The 27,835-nt window shown below is 40.3% G+C and overlaps 1 protein-coding gene across 5 annotated transcripts in view; it reads left to right on the top strand.

Annotated features, from left to right (window-relative positions):
- arhgap4b (Rho GTPase activating protein 4b) overlaps positions 1–27,835 on the top strand; it is a 35,509-nt gene that overhangs the window by 3,262 nt on the left and 4,412 nt on the right. Inside the window, exons 2-23 of one of the 5 annotated variants that reach the window (XM_028020534.1) lie at positions 7,331–7,638; positions 11,239–11,410; positions 11,533–11,695; positions 14,988–15,050; positions 15,170–15,343; positions 15,559–15,687; positions 15,955–16,176; positions 17,102–17,203; positions 17,311–17,499; positions 17,615–17,699; positions 18,580–18,604; positions 19,550–19,577; positions 20,603–20,663; positions 20,827–20,904; positions 22,969–23,097; positions 23,391–23,496; positions 23,609–23,836; positions 24,797–24,852; positions 24,960–25,131; positions 25,556–25,648; positions 25,921–26,031; positions 27,717–27,819. In XM_028020534.1, the coding sequence (XP_027876335.1) occupies positions 7,569–7,638; positions 11,239–11,410; positions 11,533–11,695; positions 14,988–15,050; positions 15,170–15,343; positions 15,559–15,687; positions 15,955–16,176; positions 17,102–17,203; positions 17,311–17,499; positions 17,615–17,699; positions 18,580–18,604; positions 19,550–19,577; positions 20,603–20,663; positions 20,827–20,904; positions 22,969–23,097; positions 23,391–23,496; positions 23,609–23,836; positions 24,797–24,852; positions 24,960–25,131; positions 25,556–25,648; positions 25,921–26,031; positions 27,717–27,819 (2,559 nt within the window). In that variant the 5' untranslated portion in view covers positions 7,331–7,568. Of the gene's footprint in view, positions 1–7,330; positions 7,639–11,238; positions 11,411–11,532; positions 11,696–14,987; positions 15,051–15,169; positions 15,344–15,558; positions 15,688–15,954; positions 16,177–17,101; positions 17,204–17,310; positions 17,500–17,614; positions 17,700–18,576; positions 18,605–18,991; positions 19,092–19,549; positions 19,578–20,602; positions 20,664–20,826; positions 20,905–22,968; positions 23,098–23,390; positions 23,497–23,608; positions 23,837–24,796; positions 24,853–24,959; positions 25,132–25,555; positions 25,649–25,920; positions 26,032–27,716; positions 27,820–27,835 lie in introns of all 5 variants that reach the window. The other 4 variants (XM_028020364.1, XM_028020302.1, XM_028020446.1 and 1 more) reach the window with 4 other exon arrangements.

Below are 27,835 nucleotides of genomic sequence, written 5' to 3'. Positions count from 1 at the left end.
GGAGCGTTCCAATACTGAAGAAGAATCCAAGCTTTGAGCTGTACCAGAAAGATCGATGCGTCCAGTGGGCCTGCCTACTCTGGCACACTGACCCATCTGTTTCATTTCGGTTTTCTTTTCCCGTGTTTGCTCTCTACTGATACCATCAGGTATGCGTTTCATAAACATTGCCTATATTGCTCTGCATTAAAAGTCAAGCATGTCACGACAACACTGGAACCCTTTATAAACTGCCTGGCATCAACTGCTGCAGACAGGGAACAAGTCCAAATCTAAGAGGCAGTTTATGCCTTGCGTGTGATGCAGAAAAAATTCAATGTTTTACAATCCGTATCAAGTCAACATCTTCAAAATTTATTGCATGTTCTGTATTAAGCGTGTATCTGTAACTACTTGTGCCGGAGGCGTGTTTTAGCAGAGATCAGAGGCCTAAGCGGCTTCTGAAAGCGTGAAGGAACAGAGTCATTCTCTGCTGATTGCGCAGGAGTGAAAGGCTGTGGTGGCACAAGACGACAGAGCTTCCTGTTTCCGGTGATAAATGTTGCTTCTTCGTGTCTTCGTACACTGAAACATAGTGATTCTCAAAATGCTGTCAATGAAATCTGCTGTGGGCCCAAATTTCAAGGTGCTCTGCCTTTTGAAGGGTAGTCTGGTGAACTTTTTAAGGTTCTTAAAGATCCATTAGTCAATAAGTAGCTAGGACACCTCTAGTTGTGTGACAATGTTTTACATAGTAGCTTCGACAAAGATGCAACACATATCCCTCTCAGCAGTAAAGCATGTTTTGATTGAACATCCTCTTCTGGTCTGGTGATTATTTTTTTGTTCTTCTCATTTTAAGGGTCTCCATAGTGGCTCATCTGATTCAATTTCAACCAGTCAACTTACATCAACTCTGCATATTATTACTCTTCCATCGTTACATCCAGGAATCTTCTGGTCATTTCCAAACCATCTCAACCTTTCCTCTCTAATTCCTCATTAACATCTTCCACAAAGCACCAGAGGCTGGGACTTAAATTGTATTTTCCCTGTGTGTATTTTCTGAAAATAAAGGGACAGTATTTGATTGAGCCTGTCCATTGCCTTCCTATGCAATTCCACTTGATTCTCGTCTCCCTTCAGTTGTTTTATTGAGCTTGATTTATCACAATGAATTTCATCCTGGCCAATCAGTCTGGCAAGCAGAGGATGTGAATGAACTAATTGAGTCAGTGATGGCCAAAATACTGAGCAATTAAAGTTCCTTCATGGCAGTGGGGGATGGTTGTTTACAGCACATGCATTTTCTTGTAAGTTTCATACAAGAAATATGTAATGTGCCAAGATCGAGTTGGCACATTACATATATCATGGCCAAATGTTAGCAATTGGGAAAAACTTTACTATGGAATCTATGCTTCCAGGCCGCTATCATTTCTCAAAAGCAGAGTATCCAGAGCCTTTGTACGAAGTGAAGAATAGTACAAGAGGCTTGGTTTTACCAAGTTACGTAAAGAAGTAATATCATCTAAAACTCACAAGATGAGACGAAACACAATACCGAGTTCACGACAATGAACCATCGGTTGTTTTAGTGATGCTTTTTGCCTCCTTCAGCATCTGAACACCTTGCACTGCTGTTTAGGACGTCATGCTTATGTATTGTTCATGTCTGTCACCTCGTCACTATTTGTCGTCTCTACTCGAAACCCGAAATGTTGCCAAACAAATGATTAAAAGGGTCATTTGAGCAACTTCTTGTACAACTTCATCAGGTGAAGCCATGCTGGCCACAACTGGCTATTGCTCACGGTCACCTCAGTGAGGAATGTTTTAATTTTGTGAAATCTTGTATAACGAGATCTTGTTATGACAATAATGCTTGAATCCGTTGACTTTAGTAAGGATTAGCCAGCTTCCCAGCTCAATGGTGTGATGTGATGTAGTGTTGAGAGACAATCTCCGGCTTGGAGATTTATGCTTTAAACACACCGGGACGTGGGCAGAGCAGGAGGTCATGCACATCATTTTTTCCCATCAACACATTGCACTGTTAGCACTGAAGCGCCATGAGACACAACATTTCTCTGGACTTCAGCAAAGGGCAGTTTCATTTGCACAAATGCCTATTTTCTTTGTCTGAAATGTCGGTAAATACAGCAAGTTAACTCAGCGGGGTGACTGCTGTGGACTGAAAATGTGCAGACATGACCTGGTGGGCCGGTCTGTCAGTCAAACCTCTCTAAGGGAGAGCAGACAAGGACAGTGATTGATTTTTAGACCAATTTCTGATTTTTAGACCAATTTCCAAAAATTAAGGAAATTGGTGCAGATAAATCGACCTTTCCAGTAAATCTGTGCATAATTTTTTATGTTTCATTATATATCACAGTGCCATCTGCAGACACTCTGATACATTTTTAACTCCAGCCTGACCTCATATCTCCTTTTCTTTACTACTGTTATCTAAACTTAAGTAGATCCTGCAGTTCTGCTTATTATATCAATGCATGAACTGACATGATCATCAGAAAGTAATAATCTTTCTTTTTCTTCTGATTTTTTTTTCCTTTCTTTCTTTTTTTTTACATAATATCTCTTGGTATAACATACTTACAAGCAAAAGTTTTTTTTAACCTTAAATTTAAAAAAATGCATATATTTGTTGTTCAGTTTTGGCTTAATTCCTTCTCTGAGTCGTTCTTTCAGCAAATGGCATGTTTTAGAGTCTGTATACTCCAGTTCACAATTAACAATTGACAATATTACTAAATTAGTTGACGTTTGTTTCAATAATCAATTCATCACGATTGATCTGATTAACTGTTCCAGTCCTACGTTGAAGTTTGTGGTTGTAATGGGACGAAATCTGAAAAAGTTCAAAGGGCGCGAATATATTTTTGCGATGCTGTGTCTCACTGATTCCCGAATCAGCTTGAAGTACAATAAGCTCACCATGTCTAAGCTCTGCCTGCACCTACAGTATCCACTTCAATCCATCCATCGGAGCGGCAGCCATCACACCTGTCTCCAGCTGACGTGTGGCTGACAGCACCGATTAGCAGGACACCAAGTTCGACATCTTCATTCACATTTCAGTGCTCTCCTGCAACGTCTGTCACCAAGACGATACTCGAGCACCTGCACGCGTCGAGTCCTCTTCAGCAGGCAAGCGCTTTATTTTCCCCAAAAGTGTCGCGGCTTCCAGGAAACAAGATCATCTGACCGACAGAAATTTGTTTCCATCCTTTTTAGTTTGTCACAGTCTACGTTTGGCTCTATCTGATGTTTGCAGGGCTTCAGAGAAGTGAGAAGAGGATTTGCTTCTCACAGGAAGCTGCTTCTAAGAGACAGAGCTCTGGAAGAACTGAACAAATTTGCTAAATGTTCTTCAAAGATACCCACAGCATAAAATTACAGTAAGCGGTCAACAAAGCAGGGGGTTGTGTTGCGGTCGGCAGCATCAGGAAATCCCCTCAGAGTATCAGGACGTAATATCTGACACAATGTCCCTGTTTGTTGTTGCTTGTTCTTGGTATTCCTGTTTTCTTCCTCTGAAGAAATTGGTAGAAAATTCCATGGAAATAATGATCTATTAGTGTACATGATGCACCATTTCCTCTCTTGTCATCATTTTATTTCATATTCACTGTGGGTATCACATTTCTTCTTTCATTAACCATGACTTCAAGCATGAAAAGCTGCTCTCCAATAACCTCCATTTCTCTGTCCTCACTGGCCTTTTTTGCTTGGAGCTGTTTCTTTTCCCTCCTCCTGATCTCTTTCTCCCACAACCCCCTCCTATTTCTTTCTCAGATCATTTACTTCCGTTTTGTTCTTTGAAGATTGGGGTCGCACGCTGACGAAGCCCCTCCGCAGACTTCGCCTCGCTGCCTCATTCGCAGAAATCTCTTTTGCGCGTATTTGTGCCGCTTCTGCATTTACTCTCCGCTTCTGAAACCGTCGCTGAAACATGTCTGACTCACATCCACCGCACTGTCCTGGAAGAGGAAACGAGAGTACGGTTCATGGAGCACTTAAAGAAAAGGTGGTCGACTTCAGTTATGTGAGGCTGACGTTTGAGGCCATCTTTGTTCTCCACTTTCTTGTTGGATCGCTTCAACGTACCTTCCTGGACTTACAGCAGACAACTCAGAACCTGTTTGTTGCAGGGGATGGTTTGGTTTGGTTGTCCAAAACCTGCTTTAGAGTCAATGAAAGCAATACACCTTGACACCCATGACGCACTGAGACACAGGATGTGAGAAGTGAAAATGTCTGTTTGCTTTGAAGTTTGTGTATTTATGTCTCTGCTTATGTGTTAATTCTAAAAGAATGACCAAATCAAACCACACATTGTCAGTCTTTAAAAATAACAAACCTTTTATAACAATCCTGTTATCTCATCCTTCATTCATGCAGTATGAGGTGCCTGTGTGGATTTCATTGCGGACTTCCTCATATGGTCCAAAAACATTGACGTTGCATGTCTTCCCAAATTGCTTTCAAGTGTGAGTGTACACACACGTACGCTTCTGTCGAATAGACATGTGAAAGCAAGGCTGAAAAGGGAATGACGCAAAGATTGTGGTTGACAGCTGGTTGGGGTTGATTGAATGGTCTCTCAGAGCCTGATTGTCATTGTTTTTTGTTGAGGCCAAATGTGGATAGGCTATAAAAGTCCAGCTTTCAAAGTAAACAACGACCTGCTGATTGTAACTTGAAGAAAATGTCCATGGTCACTAGGGTGGCAAAGGCATCTGTAACACATTTGCTGAGTTTTTTATTTCCCTTCTGTCCTCTTTCCACCATCTCCACATGCTTACATAGGAAGAGGGATTGCTGCAAAGTTAATAAGTTGCTTTAAATGAATTGACTTTTCATTGACAAACCTTTTCAAACTGGCATTACATGATCACTTGAGTGTGACTAAATTGTGAAGCAATGTAGATTTAATTGGTCTGTTTCTAATCTGAGTGATTGGATTTGACTGATCTGGAAAGAATCTGGACCATTCTGGATTCTGGCTTGTAGAATTCCTTAGGATTACATTGAATTTGAAGTCATCCATCCATTGTCTATATTTCCCTAACCGTGGAGCCTATCTCCAGCTGTCATAGGAAGAGATATGAGGTGTGCTACACCTGCGGCAGGTCGCCATTGTATTTCAGGGCAACTTAGAGACAAACAGGAAGGGTAAGCATGCATGGACACACTCACACACTGACTTTTTAAATATGACCTGTCCAGCAGTGTAGCACTCAGAGCTGCTGTCTGAGTGCCAAGATGAAGTCCAACAGATTTACTTTCATAAGAGGAGCATTACAGCTTTCGCTACAATGCTCAGTTCGATAAAGCCACGGAAAGAGCTTTATCAAGTTGACGTAGATGAAAAACTTTATTTAAAACTGCATTTCAAATGCAATGGAAACAGGGAGGGAAAAAGAGGAAAAACAAAAGGAAGAGAGGTGGGTTAAAAAGGAAAGAGGGAAACACAAAGTCTGCTTCTACACATGCAGAAAGAGAGAGAGAGAAAAAATAACAATGTCACTGAAAAGCACACGGGTCTAATTAAAACAAGATGTATTTAGTGGCAACCACACCAAGACAGAATGTAGATGATTCAGGGGGGCCCAGGCCAGACCAATTAACCTTGTATGTTTTCAGACTGTGGAAGGAAGTCAGAGAACCCACACAGGAAAGTGGAGAACATGCAAACTACATGCAGAAAGACAGCAGGCAGGAATTCAAACCAGAACTTTTTTGCTGCAAGGCAACCGTTCTACCAACTGCTTCACAGCGCAGCCTTTGAGTTGAATTGGTACTATGTAAATAAACTCAATTGAATTGAGGCCTGCTTGGTTGGTCCCACTGTCCTATTGCTCTCTGTGTTGCCCCATGAAAGACTGATGAACTGTCCAACGTATACACCACTGCACTGCTGGAGATAGCACTCCTCCCCCATTGACCCTGCAGGAATACAAAGTGAATGGCTGAATGACGTTAAAGCTGAACAGAAATTTGCAGAAGAAGAAAGTATGATAGCTGTTGGTACTGTTGTAAAACACCAAACTTAGCAGGAGGAATAGGATTGTCTTTGCTATTTCTTCAGTGTAGAGTTTTTTGTTTCAGAGTGTCTGCTATCGATTTGATTTTCCTCAGTTTTTGTGCTACAAAATATAATTTTAACAAGGAAAAATGAAAGAACAAGTACTATGTATTAGGGGCGCAACAATTTATCAGTGCTGATTTTCTTAATTTTGGGAGATCGGATCTCGGCCAATGATTTCATGTGAAGTCGATCTTATCCACCGATCTTTTCTACCTCAGCAAATGTCTAAATGACGATCACTGTCTCTGCTCTGACAGACCAGCCCACCAGGTCATGTCTGCACATATCCAGTTATGTGCAGACACCTAGTCGCCCCAATGTCACCAACTCGTCAACTTTCTTTGTTATATTTATATTTTTGACAAAACAAATTAGTATCGGCCAAAATGGGAATCGGCAGGTCAGGCGTTTTGAAGATCAATAATTGACCAGAAAACTGTATTCGGTGCACCTCTATTAAGTCTAATTGTTGCATATAAATAAAGTAAAAACATTTTTATAAAATTTAGCATATCATATCATTAGCTTAAAGTTGCTTGGAAATGTTTAAACTGATGCCAGCTCATTAAAGCGGTGGGACTGCTACTAACCCTGGATGACCCAGAGTAGATCATTGATAAATTAAAACCATCATTTGAAAATGAGAAAGAGGTAACCACAGTGTTATGATGTGCTAATATATTCCACATAAAGGTCATCTGCCTTCCAGGAGTCATTCCTTAGTCACAGAAAACTTCTTTTTTTTTCACTCCGAGAATCATATTTCACTGTGATTCAATTCTTGCGTCTTTAGTGCAGTAATGTGCTAACACCACAGGCAAATCAGACCAAAGGTCTGTTTGTTTCAGGCTCTTTGGTTGCTAATTTTCTCATCTTACGTCCCAATAATACTAATTCCCAGCTTTTTTTTGAAGTATTGCTTTGACGGGCATCCCCAGCCACCGACCTCGAGGCGGCGAATGCCCTTTTTATTACCGCCGTTATTCATCACCTCTCATCCCCCCCATGCCCCCCATGCTTCATTTTCATCACTCTGCTCTCTTACTGTCTTGGTCGTCTCTCTTCCCTGGTGTCACTGTCCCTTTCCTTTCTTGTCACCCTGATCTCATTTGCCCTCTTCCTCTGACTCTTTTTCTCCGCTCTGATCTGAGTAACCCCCCTGGGTCCCTCGCGGCCCCTCTTGTCACCGTATCAGCTCTGTCTTTAATCGCAGTCTCTGTTTCGTCTTCTTCTCAGGCCCGTTCACCTATGGATCAGGGACCCCCCCACACCCTGGAACTCCATGGACAAATCGACCCTACTGAGAACCGTCTATCGACCCTGATGCCGACGCGCCGCTTGCAGCTGTAGAGCAAGAAGGCAAAAGAGGGAGGGAGGCCAACGGGGAAAGGTCAAAGATTACAGGGCTGCAGCAGAAGCTGAGGTTGAGGAGCAAGGGCTTTGGGAGGGAAGGTCAAGGGTCGGCAGATTAAAGATGATGACTTCACATGGAAAGCTGAGGAGGGAGAAGGGCAGCCTGGCGGAGTACGAGTCACAAATGAAGGGTTAGTGTCTGCGTACATTCGCCTTTCACCATGCACGAGTGCATTAAAGATGCAGTGATGCGTGATTGTATGCATCCATGTAGATCCTTCTATGCAGGAGAGTTAGCGCTCCTGCATACAAATGCATCATGTATTCAACATAAATAGCCCTTTATGGAGCTGACATGTCACAGAAAGTGAAAGAGGCAGTATTGTGTATTTTTCAGGAACATAGTGCCATTTTATAACACAATCAAGTAACTATGTTAACTTCAGTTGTTAAAAAAATCCATTTATATCAAATATGACTTAGAAAATATTTTGCCTTCCAATTTAACGCCTTGAAATTGGGCCTCTGAATTTTTTTTAAACTCCTGCTCTTCATGAAACTCTGCCTTCAGGTAGTCATCATAACATGGCTCCTCTTTTAACCCTTTAACTACCTTTTTACCAGCATTTCACTGAGAAGAAGCTCCTACAACAAGCTCAGCAGATGTTGCAATACCACCAGGTGTTTGCTAATTGCTGCTGGCTAGTCTGAATGAGCGGGGAGTTTCTGCCTCACAGAGCAGCTCCAGGGGAGGGCTGCTCTGTGAGGCAGAAACTCGGAAGCTTGATCTCCCTGGAGGAGCTGTGCCTTGAAGGTGGGGCTAGGTCCTCCCAGGCGATTTGTAGAGCTGGATGGTTGCCATGGGAGATTAAACAATTGCTTAAACATGCATGAAAGAATTAAGACAAAACTCCAGGTGTGTTTTTGATGAAGAAATAACTTGATATAAAGCTAAAAAAAACCCATAGATTTTACATAATACTCCCCCTTTAAAACAACTTCTGTCTGCTAATTTTGCAACTTTCTTCTGTGTTAAAAAGGTTGTCCTGGCGATATGAGGCAAATGCATGACAACAGTTTGTTTATGTTTGCTACAGTCTGGAATGTGCGTGCCGCAGCCGGCTGCCTCTCTGTACTGTACTACAACAGGGGGTATTTATAACTAGTATTAGCAATGTTGTCTCCTCACATCGAGTCAGCCTGGAGCAGTGTACTCAGAGCAAGAGGGGAAGACTAGAGTAAAGAGGAGGAGGGGGTGATAAATGAGTAGGAGAGGAGGATGATTAAGGGATAAAAAGAGAAAAAGTAGAAAGTAAGGAGGGGAAAAAAGAATGAGGGGTGAAGGAGCAAATTGAAAGCAGTGACATCTCAGAGAGCAATGTTTGTCTTAGTCATTTTACATTAAAAGTGCAGCGTAGTGGATCTGCTGTGTTTGCTTACAAGCTTGTGCATATAATGTCAAGTTATGCTGGATTACAGCGATGATCCACAAATTGCAAAGTAGACTGAAACACACCTCTCAGAGACAGCATTTTATTCAGGATTTTTACAAAAAGAAGAGTCTTTCATTATTCAGGAATAAAACAGTGATAACAGTGCCCTGGGGGTTTATGTGATTTAATGGGGGGCACTGCTAGCTAAAAGGTCAGTGTCAGTTATGCTAACTATAAAGCACTAATCACAAAACATTGGTTCTGCTAATGCTAAGGCACAACATAAACACCGTGTTTAGTGGAAGCTAATGCTAAAGCGCTCTTCAATTCAAATGATATCTGCCCTTCAAAGACTACAACCCCTGAGCACCAATTTAACTTTTACCTCGTAATGTACATTTTCTATAATGTCCTTTGATACTGTATTCGTGTTTGTCTTGATTTTTAGTGTTTGTCCTTAATTTCTTCCTGTTTCCTGTTTGAAATCAAGTTAGTGAGGGAAAATGAAAAAGAACACAAGAGGAGAGGGAACTGCAGTGTAAACAGTCACTTCATAATAATTACTTGAAGAATTGTTCGCAGTCAGTAACCAAAACCTCATGGTTGTCAAATTTTATTCAACTGAAAGTTTACAAAACAGATCAGGTAAATTGGAGCGTCAGGATGTAACTGGAAAAATTTGCATAGCGGATGCAAAGTTCGCTAAACATTTGAAAGTCAAGAAATGCACTAATAGTGCTGAACAAAAAATTAGCATCGCAATTAGCACATTAGCGGAAGTGTGCCCAAAACTATGACAGACCAACACAAAGCAGCAAGGTCATTTGGAACTCTTAACACTGCACAAAACATTTAAACAGTGCTGTTAGCATCATGGTGTTGGGATGTTATTCATTTCCTGCAGGCTTCACAAAGTGTTCTGTGGTAGAATAGCTGCTAACTCAATCACATTCTGACATATTTTAAACAGAGGAGATAGCAATGTTTTAAATATCTTAAAAACTGGTAGAACTTTGTGTTCAGTATTCAGTGTTATCTGGCAATATCCTGACCGGTTAAGAAAGTTCTGGTAAATTGTCCTACAAAAGCAACATGCAGATGCTTGTAAAGCACAGTTCTTTTATTGAGAGAATGCATATAAAATAGTAAATATGCTCTTTTTTTTATGAAGTTGTTGGCAGTGGAACTCTGTTAACTGCACTACATATTAAGGTTCTGAACAAAATCCTCGTGTTTTTGTAGCTTCGCTCAGATTTGCGTCCAAGGAAGTAGCGTTTCCCACGTCATTTTGAATACTGCCCAGGCAGCAACATATTCCTCTGTTTTTGACAGTCTTTTAGTGTCTTCCTCTTGATATTTACTTCTTTTTAGTCTTTTTCTTGCACATCAATGTTTGATAGATCTCCTCATGATGTGCAAATCTGTGAAGACTTGACTTGTGGCAGACAGAGAAGCATGGGGAGGGTTTTAAAAATAATCAACTGTAGCAGACTGTTTCTGAGAAATAAAAAAATTAAAAGCTGAGCAAAGGTCTGACTTGAAACTGGAGAGATGCATTTTTCATAGATATAAATGAAGAAATGGGAACTTGTTGTACTATTCAACTGTGTGACAGTCAACTTTAAAATAGATACTCCGCTAAATGCTTGTCAAGTCTGTCTAACTAATTTTGCCCTTTAATTGGTCACCATTGTTTTGTCGCAATCAAGATTTCTTTTTTTTCTCAGATACATTGAACGTTAAGAATTTGGTAAAATCAGTCAAAATTAATGCCATGGTGAAAAATGCAGTTCAACGTAAGCGTACTCTGCCCCCTTATGGATTTCTTAGCTAGAAAACAAATTTTATTGTCAAAGATAACCTGTGTACAAAATGTAGTTTTAAAAAGAGGATTTCATTTATTATGGGAGAAAAGCTACTGAAACCAACTTGGCCAGATGTGAAAACGTAATTGCAATCTAAACTTATTAACAGACTGTTTAACAGGGCATAGAGTAGCTGTGTTTCCATTAAACATAAAATTGCACAAATTGAAATTACAAAAATAATATTGTTTAATGGAAACACACAAAATTGTGTATTTCCGACATTAGCAGAATAAAGATTTGCACACATTTGTAATTGAAAAGCAGCTGGTGTGTATCTTTTATCAGTAAAGAATGTATATTACAACCTAACACACTGTAAATATGATTAAGCATGTTTATATTTTTAGTTTAATGGAAAGATTAATGACACCTCTTGTTTGAAAATAGTATCCTATCTCTGTTCACGGTGTTTTCACGTGTCTGCATGCTTCCAGGGTCATTATTAATATGTATTTATTCTGTCTTTCTCTCTGTCTCTCTGACTTACCAGACTTGCGGGTCCAACTGACAGACCAGATAAAGATTTTGGACTCCCAGGTGGAGGTGAAGCAGCAGCAGCTCTCAGACCTGTCTGAGTTTCTCAGGCGCCGAGGCGACATCGAGACTGAATATGCAAGAGCCCTCGACAAACTAACCGAGAGGTTCACTCACAAGACTAAAAAGTAAGGGATGAGCTTGCTGTCTGGTCTCCGGAGAGCAACCCATGGCGCCTGTTTCGTGTTGTCAAACAGGCGTCCATTTAAAGGACGGGGCAGTGATCATGTCATTGTCCATCCGTCCGCAGGAAGGAGCAGTGGGGTCAGTCTGTGTGTCAGGTCTGGTCCGTTCTGCTGACTCAGACCCGTCTGGAGAGCCGGGAGCACGCGGCGCTGGGGGACACCTGCTTCAACACGCTCACACTGAGCCTGACACACAGTGCCGAGGACGCACACCGCCTGCACAAAAAGGTGAAAGCAACGTCCGCCGTTGCATACGCAACTCTGACTTTACGGAACAGCAGAGCTCCAAGAGCCTCTTTGTTAACTTTTGTTCGTTTGGTCCAATAGTGAGATCAGCAGCCTCCTTCGTTTATAAAGTGCTCAGGACGCTGTTTGAAATTACTGCTTGTCAATGATGTTCTCTGAACCTTTTTGCACTTTGAAATTTGAGCTGAATGTTAATTAGGTTTCAAGAGTTGTTTCATAGCAGCTGAGAGCTTTTTTAAAATTTTGGACCAACCCCAAGTGGAAGCCGTTCAGCTTCTAAAATCTGAGATCTTATTGCAAATGATCCAAAAAAAAAAAAAAAACATGGTGCACAACCTTAAAAACAACAATACAATACTGACTCTTTTTAGAAAGATCACACAATGCCTCAATTATTTTTCTCAAAAGAAACATACTTCTTTGAAAATGTATTCTTTACTTTTCATGATTTAAAAAAACATCAAAGTAAACCAAACCCAAGTAAGGTAAAAGAAAATACCTCAAAGCAATTTGATGTCTTTGCAAAACAACAACTGTAATCTTATCCTTCCATAGGCCAGTCTCTTTTCAGTTATATTAATAAATATAATTCTTTTTAAATTCTTTTGTATACAAGACTTCAAAGTTCTAAAATCTAAGTGAATTCATTTTGAGTTACAGAGAATATGATTATCACTATTAATTAGGTTCAAATTGAAATAATTACTTTATTTTATGACTTTCCTCTGAGGTTGAAAGTCTCACGTATTTCCTACTTTTCCCCCAACGTGTCACAAATGCCATTAAATCCAAACACTTCAAGTTTCATCAGACCAAAGGACAGAACTCCTAGCAGAATATCATTAACATTAACCCGTTTTTTTGTTTTGTTTTGTTTTGTTTTTAAATTAGCTTTGAATTAATTGCTTCTTCTTCTCTGGGTAGTCTTTCAGCCTGTCAATTCAAACTTTAGCATTGCATAAGTTTAAATGAAACATTGCGAAATAACTGATCAGAAACTTACAAAGCAATGACATTATCTGGGCTTTACTAAATTTTTCACAGGCATAATAATGTTTTCATAAACATTTAAATATGAAGGAAGTACAAATATAATAATCCTCTCTCTTATTGTTCTGGCAAATTCTTAGACGTTGGTTAATGTAGCTGGCTAATGCTAGCTGTGATCCACGTTGTTTTGAAATGACTCTTCGGTAAAGTTGGCTCAGAACATATGTTCTTATCTGGAGCCACATCTATCTGGCTGTTAACCAACAGAAAGGTCTTCCTCCTTCTTTATAAAACAGTAAGGTGATAGATTAAATAGTTTTTAATCATCTAGTGTGTCAGTTCTGAGCTCCACTCTGCTCTTTCACACACAGACGTGGCTTTGAAGGAGATCTGATCCTCAGACAAAGCTGAGGTGACTCATTGGGCTTCTCCTTATCTGTTCTTCCTTTGTAAATGTCATAGCAAAGGTTCGAAAAACATTTTTATTAGAAAAAAAACAGATGTACTATCTAGTTAACCAAGGAGAGAGAGGGCAGGTTGTTTCACATGTTAAACATATAATTTATAGACATGTAGTACATGAGATCTGAAAACCTTTCAGTACTCCCACATTGTCCGTGTACTCTCACTGTTTGTTGTCTTTCTGGTGTGAAAGTGCCTTTAGATTACATCCATAACTTGAGGTTATGAATCTGAAGGTAAAGTGGAAACAAAATGTAGCAAGAATGTGTTTTGTTTTTTGTTAATTACTACATACAGTATATTTTATATTTGTGGGAAACAGAAACTGCATTTCTATATGATATCTATATATCATAGTCTAGATGTTGGAACTTCTGCTCCCAACTTTGACTAGATGAGTAATTAAAGACACAGTTTTAGTTTTTAAACTCTGCATTCAGTTCTGCAGAGGACATAAATATACTGCTGTGCTTTGGAGCATAAGTCATTGTATTATTTATGAGAAAATGTCCTAGCCAAAACTAGAATTGGACAAGAGGAATATGCTCGGATAAATAAGTAGCCTTCCCTTTTCTCTGCAGAAGAAACCCGGTTGTTTCTTTGCCATTGAAATTGTCCCTTTAATATGTATAAGTGCCCTAAAACTGTTTAGCAGCCTGACCACATTATATCAGTTCAACTGAGCTATCTTAAATGTTGCTGATGCAAAGAAACTAATTTAGACATGCATATTTTCTATATTTGTGCTTCCACATTGCCAATGTCCGGCAGCTGCTGTAGCAGATATTTCTTAAATTATTAACTGACATAATGTGTCAGGAAAAAAACACTCACGGACTCAGACACTAAATTCCTTTTCAAAGACGCTGCTCTTCTTTCTGACATCATTAGCTCATCTGGATACATGTGCCCACATTCATCTGTTAGGAGCTTTGCTACATTAGTTTTGTAAAGACCTTGATACTCTCCTACTGAACATTAATACCTCTTGACTCATTGTTAAAGGAACTTATCATGGTGGCTAATAATACCAGTTGCTAGAGCAGCACCTCATAAAGAGTAAATAAAACACTTCTAAACTGCTCCCTTACTGTAGCCGCTAGCAGTGCTGCGGTGCTAATGCTAGCTGGGAGATTTAGCTCCCACTGAGGTATTTTTTATTTCTGTTGTTTTCTGTAACTGTTTCTCTGTACTTTTTTTACGAGCGTTTCCTGTTCGGGAAATACTATTGTTGTCTTTATTTACAGTACATGTAGCTGTAAAGTTTTTCTTGAGGTAAATTGCTGGGCACAAGTTATAACTTAATCCATACTTTAGGTGAATACAATATGTTTTTCACTTATATTATGCTGTAGCTGCCAGTTGCAACTTCTGTTTTGTTTCATTAGCAACAGCAGAAAACAGATGTGACGTCTTATTTTAGTCTTAGTTTACACAAGTCAAAACTTGCACACTTGGGAAGACTAAAAAAAGCCCACCAAAGTCACTGTTTTAGCTGACTGGCAAAAGGGTGTTGAAAAAATCATTTTGAACGGTGAAAATAGAACCCACAGAGTCACGCTCTGTATTGTGTATAGATACCATTTATACCATAGTGTTACATTCTTAGTAACACTAAATACTGCACTCTTATCAAATGTTTTGATAGAGTGGAGCTCTATCAAAACATTTTAGAAAATCATCAGCCATACATTGATAAAATGACAGACAAGACCACAAAAATAAAAACCCAACTGGCCACTATAAATGTGTATATCTTAATATTTACACATACACTTTTCACATTTTTCACGCTAACAATCTACACTTGTGCACGTTGCAGAGCAAAGAGGTGGGAATCCAGATGCAGGACGAGCTGCTAAAGGTCACCACCGAACTGCAGACGGTACGTAACACCAGTTATTAGATGGCGTGTGCAGGCGGAGTTAAAAATCTGGCACGTTAAGAGGACAAGACTTTTGATTTTGCTCACGACACGTTTTGTTGTTCTGCATTCCAATGAAGGCTCTAAAGACCTACAACCAGTACCACACAGACTGCCTGATAGCTGAGGGAAAACTGAAGGAAGCCGAGCGTCTGGAAGAAAGGCACACTGGGAAGTCGGCCGAGCTCGGCCCCGGCCAACTGGCAGGGCAGAGGAGGAGCTCCGTCAAGAAGATGGAACGGTTGATGGAGAAGGTGAACGTGAACGTCTGTTGAAACAGAAACAGTGAACAAAACCACAGGAAGTCTTGAAGTGAGGTTTCTGCAGCGGAAACCGCTTCCTTTTCCTCTTTGAGCTAAATGAGTTCAGGTGTTTTCAACATCTGCAAATGGAAATTTCTGCTGAGTTTTAAAAGCGAGTTTCCTGAGTTGTTTTTTTAATGTAATTTTTCATGTATTTGTGTGAACAGAGACATGGAAAAATGCAGGAGACCCAGCTGAAGTGTACAAAGGCACGGAATGACTACCTGTTGAACCTAGCTGCAGCTAATGCAGCCATGAACAAATACTATCTGCAGGATGTCAGCACTCTCATTGATGTAAGAAACATTACTGGGGATTTATAAAACTACTCAGAAGTTTGTTTGCTTTTAAGTGCAGTTATGTTCTTATTATGATGAAGGGTTAGGTTTGTGATCATTTATGTTGAATTTTTGTAAATCAGAAGCTCTACCAATTTAGTTTTTGGAATAGTTTTTTTTTTTTTTGGATCTTAGAAAGCAGTAACAGTTCATACATAGCAAAGATTTCTCACAAACCTTTCACAAGATCTACATCATTTTCTCTTTGCTTGGTTCTCCTGGCAGTGCTGTGACCTTGGTTTCCATCTGTCCATTGAGAGAGTGATGAAGTGCTACCTGGCCAGCAGGTGGCGCATTCAGAAGACGGAGGAGACGGGACTAAAGCAGCTGGAAACTGCTGTGACATCCCTGGACCAGAGTGGAGACAGGGATGGGTTGCTACAGCAACATGATTCCGCCTTCTGCCTTCCGTTCAGATTCAACTATCACCCACACGAGGGTGACCAGGTACTGTGACTCTTTGCTGCTATGGCGTCCAGTGCCAAGATGAAACATCCTGGTTGTCCAACATGAGCTAAAAGTATTTCAACCCTCTTGAGGGTTTTCACTTTTAGTTGCATTTGAGCCACAAGCTTCGGTGTAAAAGCATAGTTGGGAAAGGGAAGTAAAACGATTTATGAGTTTCAACATTTTTACGGATGAAAATCTTAAAAGTGTGGTGTGCTTTTGGATTCAACTGACTCAAATCTTCGAAGAAGTCTTTTATGGGTGCGTCTCTAGAACTTTGCACATCATCAGACTGCAGATTTTGCTGAGTTCTTTCCAGCATAGCTCCAGTTATGATAGAGAGTACCTATAAACATCAATTTTCAAGTCTAATTCACAATTAGATTTAGGTCTGGAATTTGACTGGACCCTTTGAATACATAACAATGCTTTGATCTAAACCAGGGGTGTCCAAACCTTTATCACGTCAGCCAAAATCATCAGCTCGAAAGTACTTGCAGATCTAAAAAAAAATATTTTTTTAAAATCTAAAATTGCAAATGGGATTTCTTTTTATCTACTCAACAATAAATTAAGCATAAACTATCCGGGAGGGGGGGCGATGAATACAAAGGCACAACATAGTTTTCTGTTTATGCTTCACATTATTGTGAAGCGTTAACGTTATTATATAAAGTAATTTAGAAATATATAGAAGTCTGTTGAGGTGCTTGATGGTCCTTCAGTCCTAAATTTGACTTCTAACTGTCCTCAGAGGTATTAGTGTGTTTTTGTGTGCTAAGGTTGTTCTTTCCTGTTTTGCCCTGTAAACTGAGAACTTCTCGCCCAATGATGGCTGGAAATAGATCTAAAGAATTCCTCTAAAAAAAACCAAACCAAACAAACCTTATTTTTTGGGTCACATTATATTTTTGTAACGTTTTAGGTGTGCGAGGTGAGTGCGGAGAGCCAGGTGAGGTATGAGCTCGAAACCAGGTTCCAGCAGCTTCAGTCTCGACTCGCCTCCGTCACCTTGGAAACAGAGGAGGTCAGTGTTTTTTGCGTTATGACTGCAGGCAATTTGTGTTTTTGGATCAAGAATTGCTTGATGGAAACACGGAAAACACAACGCGATCACTCCTCCCGTCTTTTCAGATCAGTAAAACGCTTAAAGCCACGCTTGCTGCCCTGCTGGACTCCATGTGTGACAGCGAGTGCAACCCCTCCCCCGACGTGTCCGCCAGCCTATCACACGAGCCGCCCGGAGGAATCACAACCACGGCGAAACTCTCCCTCGCCAAACGTCGAGCCAATCAGCAGGAGACAGAGACTTACTACTTAACAGTGAGTTGGACACAGTTCACTAAATAAAGAATATTGAACTATTTTCCCAATGAGAAAATCCTTTTTTGAGTGAGCTAGTTGTTGATATCTCTGTTTTTTTTTATTATTCATTTAGAAAGTAAAAGAATTCCTCAACAGCAGCTCTCTGGCCTCCAAACTTCAAGCCAAACACGATCTTCTACAAGATGCCATACAGAAAGGTGCTCTTCATATACTTATCCAGCGTATTAGAAGCAGCTTAAACCCAACATTGCTAATAATCAGCGCGGAGAATTGTAGAAACGCATTACCAAGAATCTGTCTGCTTTCACAAGGCCCTTCAGGCTAACAGAGAACGACGGGCAGAAATGAGGAACTAGCCGAACACTAATTGTTTTCACACAGTTCTGTGGAAAATTTATGTGAAACAAAAGATCATGACTAATCTTTCCTCTCATGGTGTTTCATCCTGTTTTAAAGTTATTTTTACTGTGTCAGTACATGACTAAGCTGCACTCTCTCTTGGAAACGGCTTGATATTGATGAAACGTTTGAGTCCACCACTGCTTACTGAATTATTTGTAAAATATATGAACGTATATCTCGATATGTCACTGAATATTCCTTTTTTCTTTTTCATTTTAGGTCTCAGTCAAATTCCAACATTTTCCATAAAATCTGACTATTATAGAGTTATTTTACAAAGAGGAGGGCATAAATGTTTCCATTTCTACAAATAGAAACATTACAGCTGTAATTGCATCAAATAGTGATTCAACAAAAAGCATTGATTCAATAGGAACTGGACATACTTTTGGTTTTATTTTAAAATATTTATGTCTAGAAATAACATCATGTGTGACATTCCTTCCACTTTATACTTGCTTCTCAACCAGATTTGACCTTTTTCCATAAAATTTCACTCATATTATTGACCTTTGTGGTCATTAATGTGACAAAGTGTAAAAAAAAATGTACATTGAGAGTGAGATTGTAATTGTTTAGGCACTTTACTAGCATTCCTATTGCATTGTTTTACTGCTATGCTTGTAGCAATAGTCTTCCCTGTTTCACACTTCTTCTGTATCTTCCTTCCAGCAGAAGCCGTGGACAGCGACCCCTCCAGGTAAATGGGCTCCATGCGCATGTTAAAAAAAAAAAAAGTGTGCCTGAGAGAGGACAGCTGAGAAGTCGAGGGGAGGGGCAGAGGAAAGACATGGAGCAAATTTAAACCAATTGATCATCATTATGTTAAAAAAAACATTACATTACAATGCATAAGTATTTATTCTCAATTTTTTCATTATATTTTACTTCCAATTATTATAAATGTAGGAAAGACTTTCAGAAACACTGGAAAAACTGTGGATGCATGCCACATTGCTAAACATTTCAAGAAAGTTAATTGGAAGGACGAAGTAAATAAATGAGTGGTGTTTTAAAAGCGTTTGCACAGATCTGTCCGACATCATTACGTCTTGATTACCAGCATTTCATTTGTTATATTTCCCAGAATGCAATGTACTACTCGGTCAATCCGGGTTCGGAAGTCCAGGCCAGTTTCCCAATTCTGCCACACACTCTTCACCACAGACATACTCTCCTACATAGAGGTAACACACTCCGACGGCAGCACACACACGCTTTACTGCACCCCCACCCCCTTTTTTTCAGTTTGCTGCACTGCTGCTCAGACCTCCAAAATAAAATCACAGAGAAAATCCCGGTGCTGAAGAACGGAAGGTGGACATGCACGCTGCCGTCATGTGTCGTCATGCTCCAGCTTATTGCTGCCTTTCTCTCCTTTCAATCCAAACTCCTCTTATCTTCCCCCACAAACCCCCCGCCGCCCCTTCGCTTATGAAGAGGATTTGAAACGCTGCCCTCTTTGCTTCCTCCTCTCGACTACTCTATCAAGTGTGTGTGTGCGTGTTTGTGTATGTGTGTGCCTCTTCCCACTGCCTTTAAATCTTTACTTTCCGTATTCTCGTTTTCTCTCGCTTTCTCTCTCTCTCTTTTCTAATCTCTGCATTTTTTTCTGTGTCCCTGCTTTGCTGTTGGCATGGTGCAGGAGAAGAAGGAGAATGTCTCGGACCCAGGTACACAGCCACAGCCGTGTCCGGTGTGTCGCTTCTGTGGGCCATTTTTGGAGTTGAAATCCTACGGGGAAAGTTTTAAGCCGAAATCAACGGTGGTGTAGGAAGGCACAGAAAATGTCTGAAACGGTCGACTCACTCAAGAACTCCTTATGACTAGAACGTTTTGAACTGTGACTGAATATTAGGGGCAGGCTAAGAGATTGTCTTTTTTGGGGGGTAATTACAATTATAAAAACATCATATTATGACACTAAAGTCATAATATTAGTAGGATAAAGGCATATTATTACCAGAAGAAAGCCGTAAAATTACTAGAGTGTTGCTAAGATTCTTTCCTGCATATTTGGGAAATGCTTTCATCTCCATGGCAACCATTGAACTGTGCAAAACGCCCACTTAGACCTAGCGCTGCCTTCAAGACACAGCTCCTCCTCTGAGCTGCAGTTCACAAGCTAACAAGCTTCAGCCTCACAGACTCCCCCACTCAGCTCCTTCAGACTAGCCAGCAGCAATTAGTTCCTGGGCATCAGCTGAGCTCATTATACAAGTTACTTCTCAATGCAGCACTGGTTAATCCAGGAGCCATGTTGTGATGACTTTCTGAAGGCGGAGATTCAGAAAGAGCAGGAGTTTTTAAAGACACAGTGGCCCAATTTCAAGCCATTAAATCAGAAAGTAAAATTTCTCTTAAGTCATATTTCATCTATATAGCATTTTTTAGCAACTGGAGTTAACATAGTTATACTTGATTGTGCTATAAAATGGCACTATATGCCCCTTTAAGCCAATATCAGTAATTCTATGTATTTTTAGGGAGTCGCCAGTCTCTGAAACTGTTGCTTTGGGGGTTACAGGCTGATAAATACTATTAGATAAGAGTAGCATTATATTAGCCTTCTGCTTCAACTTCTTCCTGTTTCTTTGCTTTTTTTGCTTCAATTTTGTTACACATTTTAACATTTCTTTCTCCTCTATGTTTGACTGTATCTTCACTCTCCATCTGCATGCCTGTCTTTCTTCTCCAGAGCTCTGGGCAGCAGATTCCTGTGGTGGTTGAGAGCTGCATTCGTTTCATAAACCTTCATGGTGAGTCAGTTTTTCTGATATAGCAAGCAGACAGAGAGGGAGAGAGAGAGCTTTGGATGATGGGGGTCATGAGTAGGTGGAACTGCTCTTAGCTTGGGTACATGTCTGTCCAGACCTTTAGCTTCAGTGAAGATGGACTTTGATGTCAGGGCGTGTGTTGCAGGCCTCCACCATGAAGGAATTTTTAGAGTCCCTGGCTCCCAGAGGGAGGTGAACCTCATCAGAGATGCATTTGAGAGAGGTAAGTGATCCATCCAGTCCACCACAGGACAACAAAGAGACACACAGTAAACATCTGTGCACACACTTACACCGAAGGGCAATTTAGAGAGACCGGTTACACTAACGGTCATGCTTTTGGACCGTGGAAGGAAGTCAGGGAACCCTGAGAGAACCTACATGTACAGGCAGAACATGTAAACTCCATCACCCAGAAAGACCCCAGGCTGGGACTTCTTCTTGCATTGACATAGAACCTTGCAAAATTATTTATACACATGGAACTTTTTCACTTTTTGTCAAACAGCAACCACAAACGGGTATTTTATTGAGATTTAGTGTGATAGACCAAACATAAAGAAGCACATAATTGTGAACCTTTTGCATTCATTTAGCCTGAATTGTAGATTAAGGGAGCATTCACAGAAAGTTTCTTCAACGGGGGAGGTGTAAAAGTGTAATCGAATTGTGATGCAGACCAAAAAAAGCAAACTCTGGTCAACCTAAAGACCTAGGTTTGGTTTGGGTTGAAGGGAACGCTGGTGAAGTTCGAATGCATATGAGGATGCAAGCGGACCAGAGATTACTCCAAAGGACGTGGACTATAGTGCAGAGCATTCTGGGTAAATACAGCCAAAACAGATAGGTCTAGTCTAGCGCTAGCAGGAGACATGACTTGTGATCTTTTACCAGAGAAAAGAGAAATCCTACTACCGCTACAATCATATTTGTTTTACATTTTGTATAGAAGGAAGTTGTGTGCAGTGCCTTTATTAGAAGTATTTGAGTGGTTTGCTACAGTGGGTTTTGGTGGAGCACCACCACAGACGAGGAGGAGAACAAGTTTTCAAAGGTTTTTTTTTTGTTTGACACAATGCAGTGTGAAAGTGAACCACACCAGCTGAAAATGCATGTGACAAATGTTGCAACTTTGGTCCCCAATCAAACTGAGTCTACAGGACTGTCAGGTGTGAAAACACTCTTAGACTGACTTTTTGTGCCTGTTCTTCGTTGCTTAATAACTCAAGCCCATCAAGAGTGGATGGACAATGTCCCTGAAAAGCAATTTTTAAGTCTTGCCACTAAATTAACTCCCAATATATTTAACTCTGGTCTTTGAATAAGTCTAACACGTGAATCTACTTTTACCTAAACTACCTCATTGTAGCTTTGGCTGTATGTTTAATGTTGTTGCCCTTCAAATGTAACCATGTACTCTTATTGCTCCACAATAATGTTCTACTTTGCAAAAAATCCCAATTGAAAAATTTCAATTTATTATTGCAAAGTGAAAAAATGTGGAAAAGCATAAGGGCTATAAATTCTTTTACCAGCACCCTATATTAATTTTAGGCCTAGTCCACACATAGCCTGATATCTAGGAAAATGAATACATTTTTATGTGGGTTGGTCTTTCATCAACACGGAAATTCTGTTTAATATCAGTAAAAACATTTATTTATAAAAAAACCTCAGACTTGAGTTTAGATTTGAGAAAACTCCATATTTGTGTTGCCGTGTGCAAATGAGAAAATAGATTTAGGGTCTCTCTGATTACAGTCTGTGACAAATAATACGCCAATATATTCATGTACTTGCTTTGACATGATTCCCAATTAACATAGTCTTGTGTTTTATTAGCTTTGTATTCTAATGCAATATCTAAATGTAGTTCAACAAATGCATCTGTCCACACAAATGATTCCCCTGGGGCCATGTTTAATTTCTAATAGGAAGTCGTGTTTTGAAGCAAACTGATTGGCTGACGTAGGTTTTAGCTTTGCGCTACACTGCCCTCTATGGGTTTGGTATGTCTTAAACAACACACAGTCATGTATTTGTGCGGGTTCATATGGATGAAAACCTTTTTGAAACCGATCCCCCTGTCTACAATATTATTTTTTCAAATGATGTGGCAGAGACATTTGATTTTATAAAGACCTGGCTGTGTGTGTAGCTTTCAAAGCCCATACATGTAGCCGGGCCTCGGTCACATCGTAAAAAGCTGGTTTTTAGAATTGTTTAGGCTTTCTTGTCATAAAGAGCGATCTTTTTTTCCCCATGCACTTCTTCTAATTTCCTGCAGGGGAGGATCCTCTGTCAGACAGTGAGTGTGACCTGGACTCTGTGGCCGGCGTGCTGAAACTGTACTTCAGGGGGCTTGAGCCTCCTCTGTTCCCCTACGAAAGCTACTCTCCGCTGCTGGAATGTGTCCGTAAGATGCCTTTATGTGACCTCTGTGTCTTTGTTTTGGTGGTACCTGTTTTAAAACCATGCAACAGCTTGCATTCACAGATACCTGCTTCCAAAGCCCATACAGTTGTGATGCAAAAACTTTGTTCTTGAACTGAATATTACTTAGATTTTTTTAAGTGACCATCTCACACAGATAGTCATTAATTTAAGTCACATTTTCTGGGGGTTCTGGCTCTCGGTGAAGCTGTAACTTAATAACACATAATGTTTTCTCAACATGTTTCTCATCTGATTCCTCCCCGTGTTGCCCAGAAATCGAAGATGAGACTGAGAAAGCTGCCCAGATTAGAGTCGTTTTTTCTACTTTCCCACGGCCTCTCCTCATCGTGATGCGATACCTTTTCGCTTTCCTCAACCAGTAAGCTGAAACCGAGTGTTTGACGTTCTCCTCTTACTAATATCCACCGATGTTTTGAAACTACTGGTCACTGTGCTTGGGTTTGCTTTTTTCTTTTTTTTTTTGGTCACAGCGTGTCTCAGTACAGCGATGAGAACATGATGCAGCCCTACAACTTGGCTGTTTGCTTCGGTCCGAGCCTGCTGAGGGGGATGGAGTCTGACGACGCCGTTGCTAGGCAACCACAGGTCAATGATCTTGTTAAAACCATGATCCTTCAGCATGACAGCATCTTCCCTGGCCAATCAGAACTGCCAGGTCCGGTCTACGAGAAGCACATGACACTGGAGCAGGAGTACTGGTGAGCCCCGAGTGACAATATGAATGCAAACCTACGATGGGTCGTCGCTCTGCATTTTAAAACAGACAAAAATCCCCAATTTTCTTGTTTGATTTTTACAAGAAGACTATGTTTTACACATCATTAACTGTTGAAGGATGTGTCCAGCATAGAATATTTCTCTCATGTTTAATTAGTTCATATATTATGCTTTTTATTACTGTATAATTTCTGGTAGTGTAAAATAATCCAGTTCAGGCTTGATCGATTTAAGTATTTTAGTATTTTATTTGATCAAACATGTTGTAAACTCATTTAAAAAACTAACTCTTTAGTGTCATATGGTAAATGGACTGACCACTGTAAGTGAAAAATTAGCAAAAAAAATGTACGTATGGATTATCTGATTGCATGTCATCCGTTTAATCCTCTCCTGTTGTCTTTGCTCAGACAAACTGTTTTATAATGGCTACATGTTCAAAGCAGCTGCTCTCATTCACATTTTTTAATCCTTTCACCAACAAAAGACTACATGTGACCCGTGTAAATAACATCCAGAGATTGGTGTCTGCCTCCCCGGTTATAGTTTTGTTATTTTATTTTAAAGTTAGAGGCACTGGATAGAACAGTTCCAAATGTATAAAGCAGCTTTCCTCTCTGTCCCTTTTTCACAGTTCATCATCTTAAAACAGGATTTCACGGTGAAGCTAAAAGGCATACTGGTGGCGCTCACATGCTTTGTGTAAATACAAATATGCTTGTTACTCACTTAAACTGAACACAAGCCTGCAGCCTCTCAACTATGTGTGTTGTGCCAAAATGGAGAAATCACTAAATCATTCTTTCTAATTCTAAGTCTTGCGTGTGACGTAAGCACATTGTCACAAGTTAGGACTGTGGCGTTGCAGTTGTGGTTTGCGTCTCAACCAGTAGAGGAATTGAGTGTGACCACCTACTTTCTGTTTTTCTGCTTGTGTGCAGTGAACCAATCACAGAGGAGGGAGACGGAGAGACCGAGCATCTGCCCAGTGAGGACGGTCAGTGCACACGTCAACAGCACGCCAGGCATCAAAAAAGCTTCCACATGAATGCAACACAAATGATTATCTCAATCAAATTTGTTGTGATTTCATTTGTCCTGTAGAGTGGGAAGCAGTAGCTTTGTTTGACTACGTGGCCAGATCTCCAGCAGAGCTTTCCTTCAAGCAGGGAGATCCTATTGTCCTTTACAGCAAGGCCTCGTGTGATTGGTGGAGAGGCGAAGTTGGAGGAGTTAAGGGCCTAGTCCCACACAAGTACATCAGCATACTTGACGTGTGAGTGATCTTTATGTGTCAGCAATTCTATCTGGCATTGCAAAGATGATATTTGATAAAAGAGATTGTGTTTCCGCACGGCATTTAATGCGAACCAAATGAAAAGCTGGTTGTCTATATGTGCCAGGGCAGCTTTACTTTAGTGGAGAGATACTGGAGATGGCATCCTAAATGCTTGGTTGGGTTGCATTTGGCATAAAAGTAGTCAGAGTAATAAGCAGCGTTTGTATGACCTTCAAGCTGTTGGGTGTGTGTGCAGGTTTAGACTGTCTGTAGAATTCCCAATCACGTTGTTCTTGTCACACCAGTATATTTACGTGGTCAGTTTTTATCCCACACTCCAACTTTTGTTGTTTCATCTTTTTCTCATAAAACATGAAACAATATGCTTTATATATACATCCCTCTGCTTCTCCTCCTCTAGGTCGGAGCGAGGGAAAAGAGAAGAAGGTAGAGTAGGCGGAGGCAGCACTGGAAACCTATCAGCAGAAGATCCACATACGGAAAACACAACAAGGTATACACACAAATGGAAAATACTCATGTTCAAGCACACGCTCACTCAAACACACCTATGAATGCTATCACAGACAGCGTAACAGTTGTAATGTGAATAGATTTGTCAAACCAAGGAGTCTGAGGCTAACCAAAACTCTTACACAGACAAAAAAATGAGCAAAATGAAGAACACCTCCAGTTCTCATCATTGTACACCCCATGCAAGTCTTCAAGCCTACAAACGCTAACAGACACTAGCCAAAGTCTTACCATTTCGGCGTGTCTCGACAGGATGCGGGTAAACAGCGATAGTGCTTCGTTGCCAGGGAGACAGAGAGGAAGTGAGGGGAGCCCGAGTCGAAAACCACAAGCTTCTCCTGCCACAAGACAACAAATACCAGTGTAAGGCTGCACACCTCAGGCACACATCAAACTCTGTGTGTGCGTAGCACGATTCAAATATTTGCAGAAGGATGACACTGAGATAGATCCAAGTGAATTGAGAGAGGAAAAAACCTGAAAGTCAAGAGACATTTAGCAAATCTGGTCAGGCTCAGTCACATCTGTGCAAAGCAACAGAGAGTGCCATGATTACATAACAGCCTGAATTTAAGTGGATGGGACAAAGCAGAGCATCAGTCTAACAACGGCCAGCGCAGGATGTAAGAAAAGGTGGAGCCAATCTCTGTCTACAAACTACAGTCACAGCTGTGACCTGAAACACCACACAGATTACTGGATGAAAAGGCAGAGGGCAGGAAATTGGTTGTTATTTCTAGTTTGACCACATGGTGGCAGAGATGTCTCACCTTCATGGCGGCAGACAAAATGATCATTTAGAACACAGGTGTCAAACTCCAGTCCTCCAGGGCCGCTGTCCTGCAGTTTTTAGATGTTCCACAGGTACAAAACGCTGGAATGAAATGTCTTAATTACCTCCTCCTTGTGCAAATCAGTTCTCCAAAGCCTTGCTAATGACCTAATTATTCTATTCAGGTGTGGTGCAGCAGAGGCACATCTAAACGTTGCAGGACACCGGCCCTTGAGGACTGGACTTTGACACCCCTGATTTAGAATTACAGGAATTTGAGGATTTGGGATTCACATTGTTAATTTACATTCAGATGATAGTCGTTTGACAGGTTTTGGAGGTAATTCTAAGTCATAGTGAACCTTATTAACCATTGTAAGATGCTAAATTTGTATTTTATCAAAAAGTGCTCACAGGTCAAAAAATCTAATACAATATAACTAATCCCCCAAAAAACTGTGATTTTTTTGTACCTTAACATTAAACTATAAAAGCAATAATCTAATTAAGCAAATAAATTTGTGAGATTTTTTTTGTCGGACAGTTAATTATTGTAGATTTAAAAACTTTAAATGTTTGTTCATGCATATGTTTGATTTATTAAATGAATGACCTCCTGTTTAGAAATTCTTTTAGAAAAAATTGGAAAGTATTCTCTACTCATTACCGCAAACTAAAAAGTTAGCTACTTAACCCTAGAGCACTAATTAGTTCCATTAACACTAATGCACTATGCCAAGATGTTAGTTAGTGGAAGCTAATGCTAAAGTGGTAAGATGCTAAATTCAGCTAGGTTGATAACCACCATGTGTCACAAGGAGAATGTGAGGAGGCCCTAAACATTTCATATTTTTGCATACATTTGATTAATTAATACCTCCTGGTTGCACACTTTTCATTTGCTCAATAAAGTTTATTTAAAGGAGGAAACACCTTCATCCACTTCAAAATAAGAGCATGAATATAAACACCAAACGTTTTGAAGATTTCTTAACCTTCATCAACCACAACTTTGACACAGCTGTTAAATTGTATTCAACTGAAAGTTTCCAAGTAAAGTAATGCTTTAGAATTTATCTGGAAAACTTAATTTAGAGAAAGCTAACAGTGCTAAATGCTTTCAAAGTTAGCAAATATGCTAATGCGCTAAACAAAAAAAATTAGCTCCTCTGTTAGTGCATTAGCTCTTAGCTGCTGCTCCTCTGCACTCAAAGAACAAACAGACAAGAAGCTCTGTGGTTTGTGATGATTTGGTTATTTTTCACCTCTTCTCCAGGTCTCAGGAACGGAGACACACTTTGGACACCGTAAGGCAGGCCAGCTGCAGAATCCCAGACAAGCCTCCATTTGTTACAGCAGAAAGACCAACAGTTGACAAGGTAATTGTCCTACTAA

This window comes from Xiphophorus couchianus, chromosome 1 (assembly GCF_001444195.1).
Source record: "Xiphophorus couchianus chromosome 1, X_couchianus-1.0, whole genome shotgun sequence".
NCBI classification, from domain to species: domain Eukaryota; kingdom Metazoa; phylum Chordata; class Actinopteri; order Cyprinodontiformes; family Poeciliidae; genus Xiphophorus; species Xiphophorus couchianus.
This window is presented reverse-complemented; position numbering and strand designations above follow the sequence as displayed.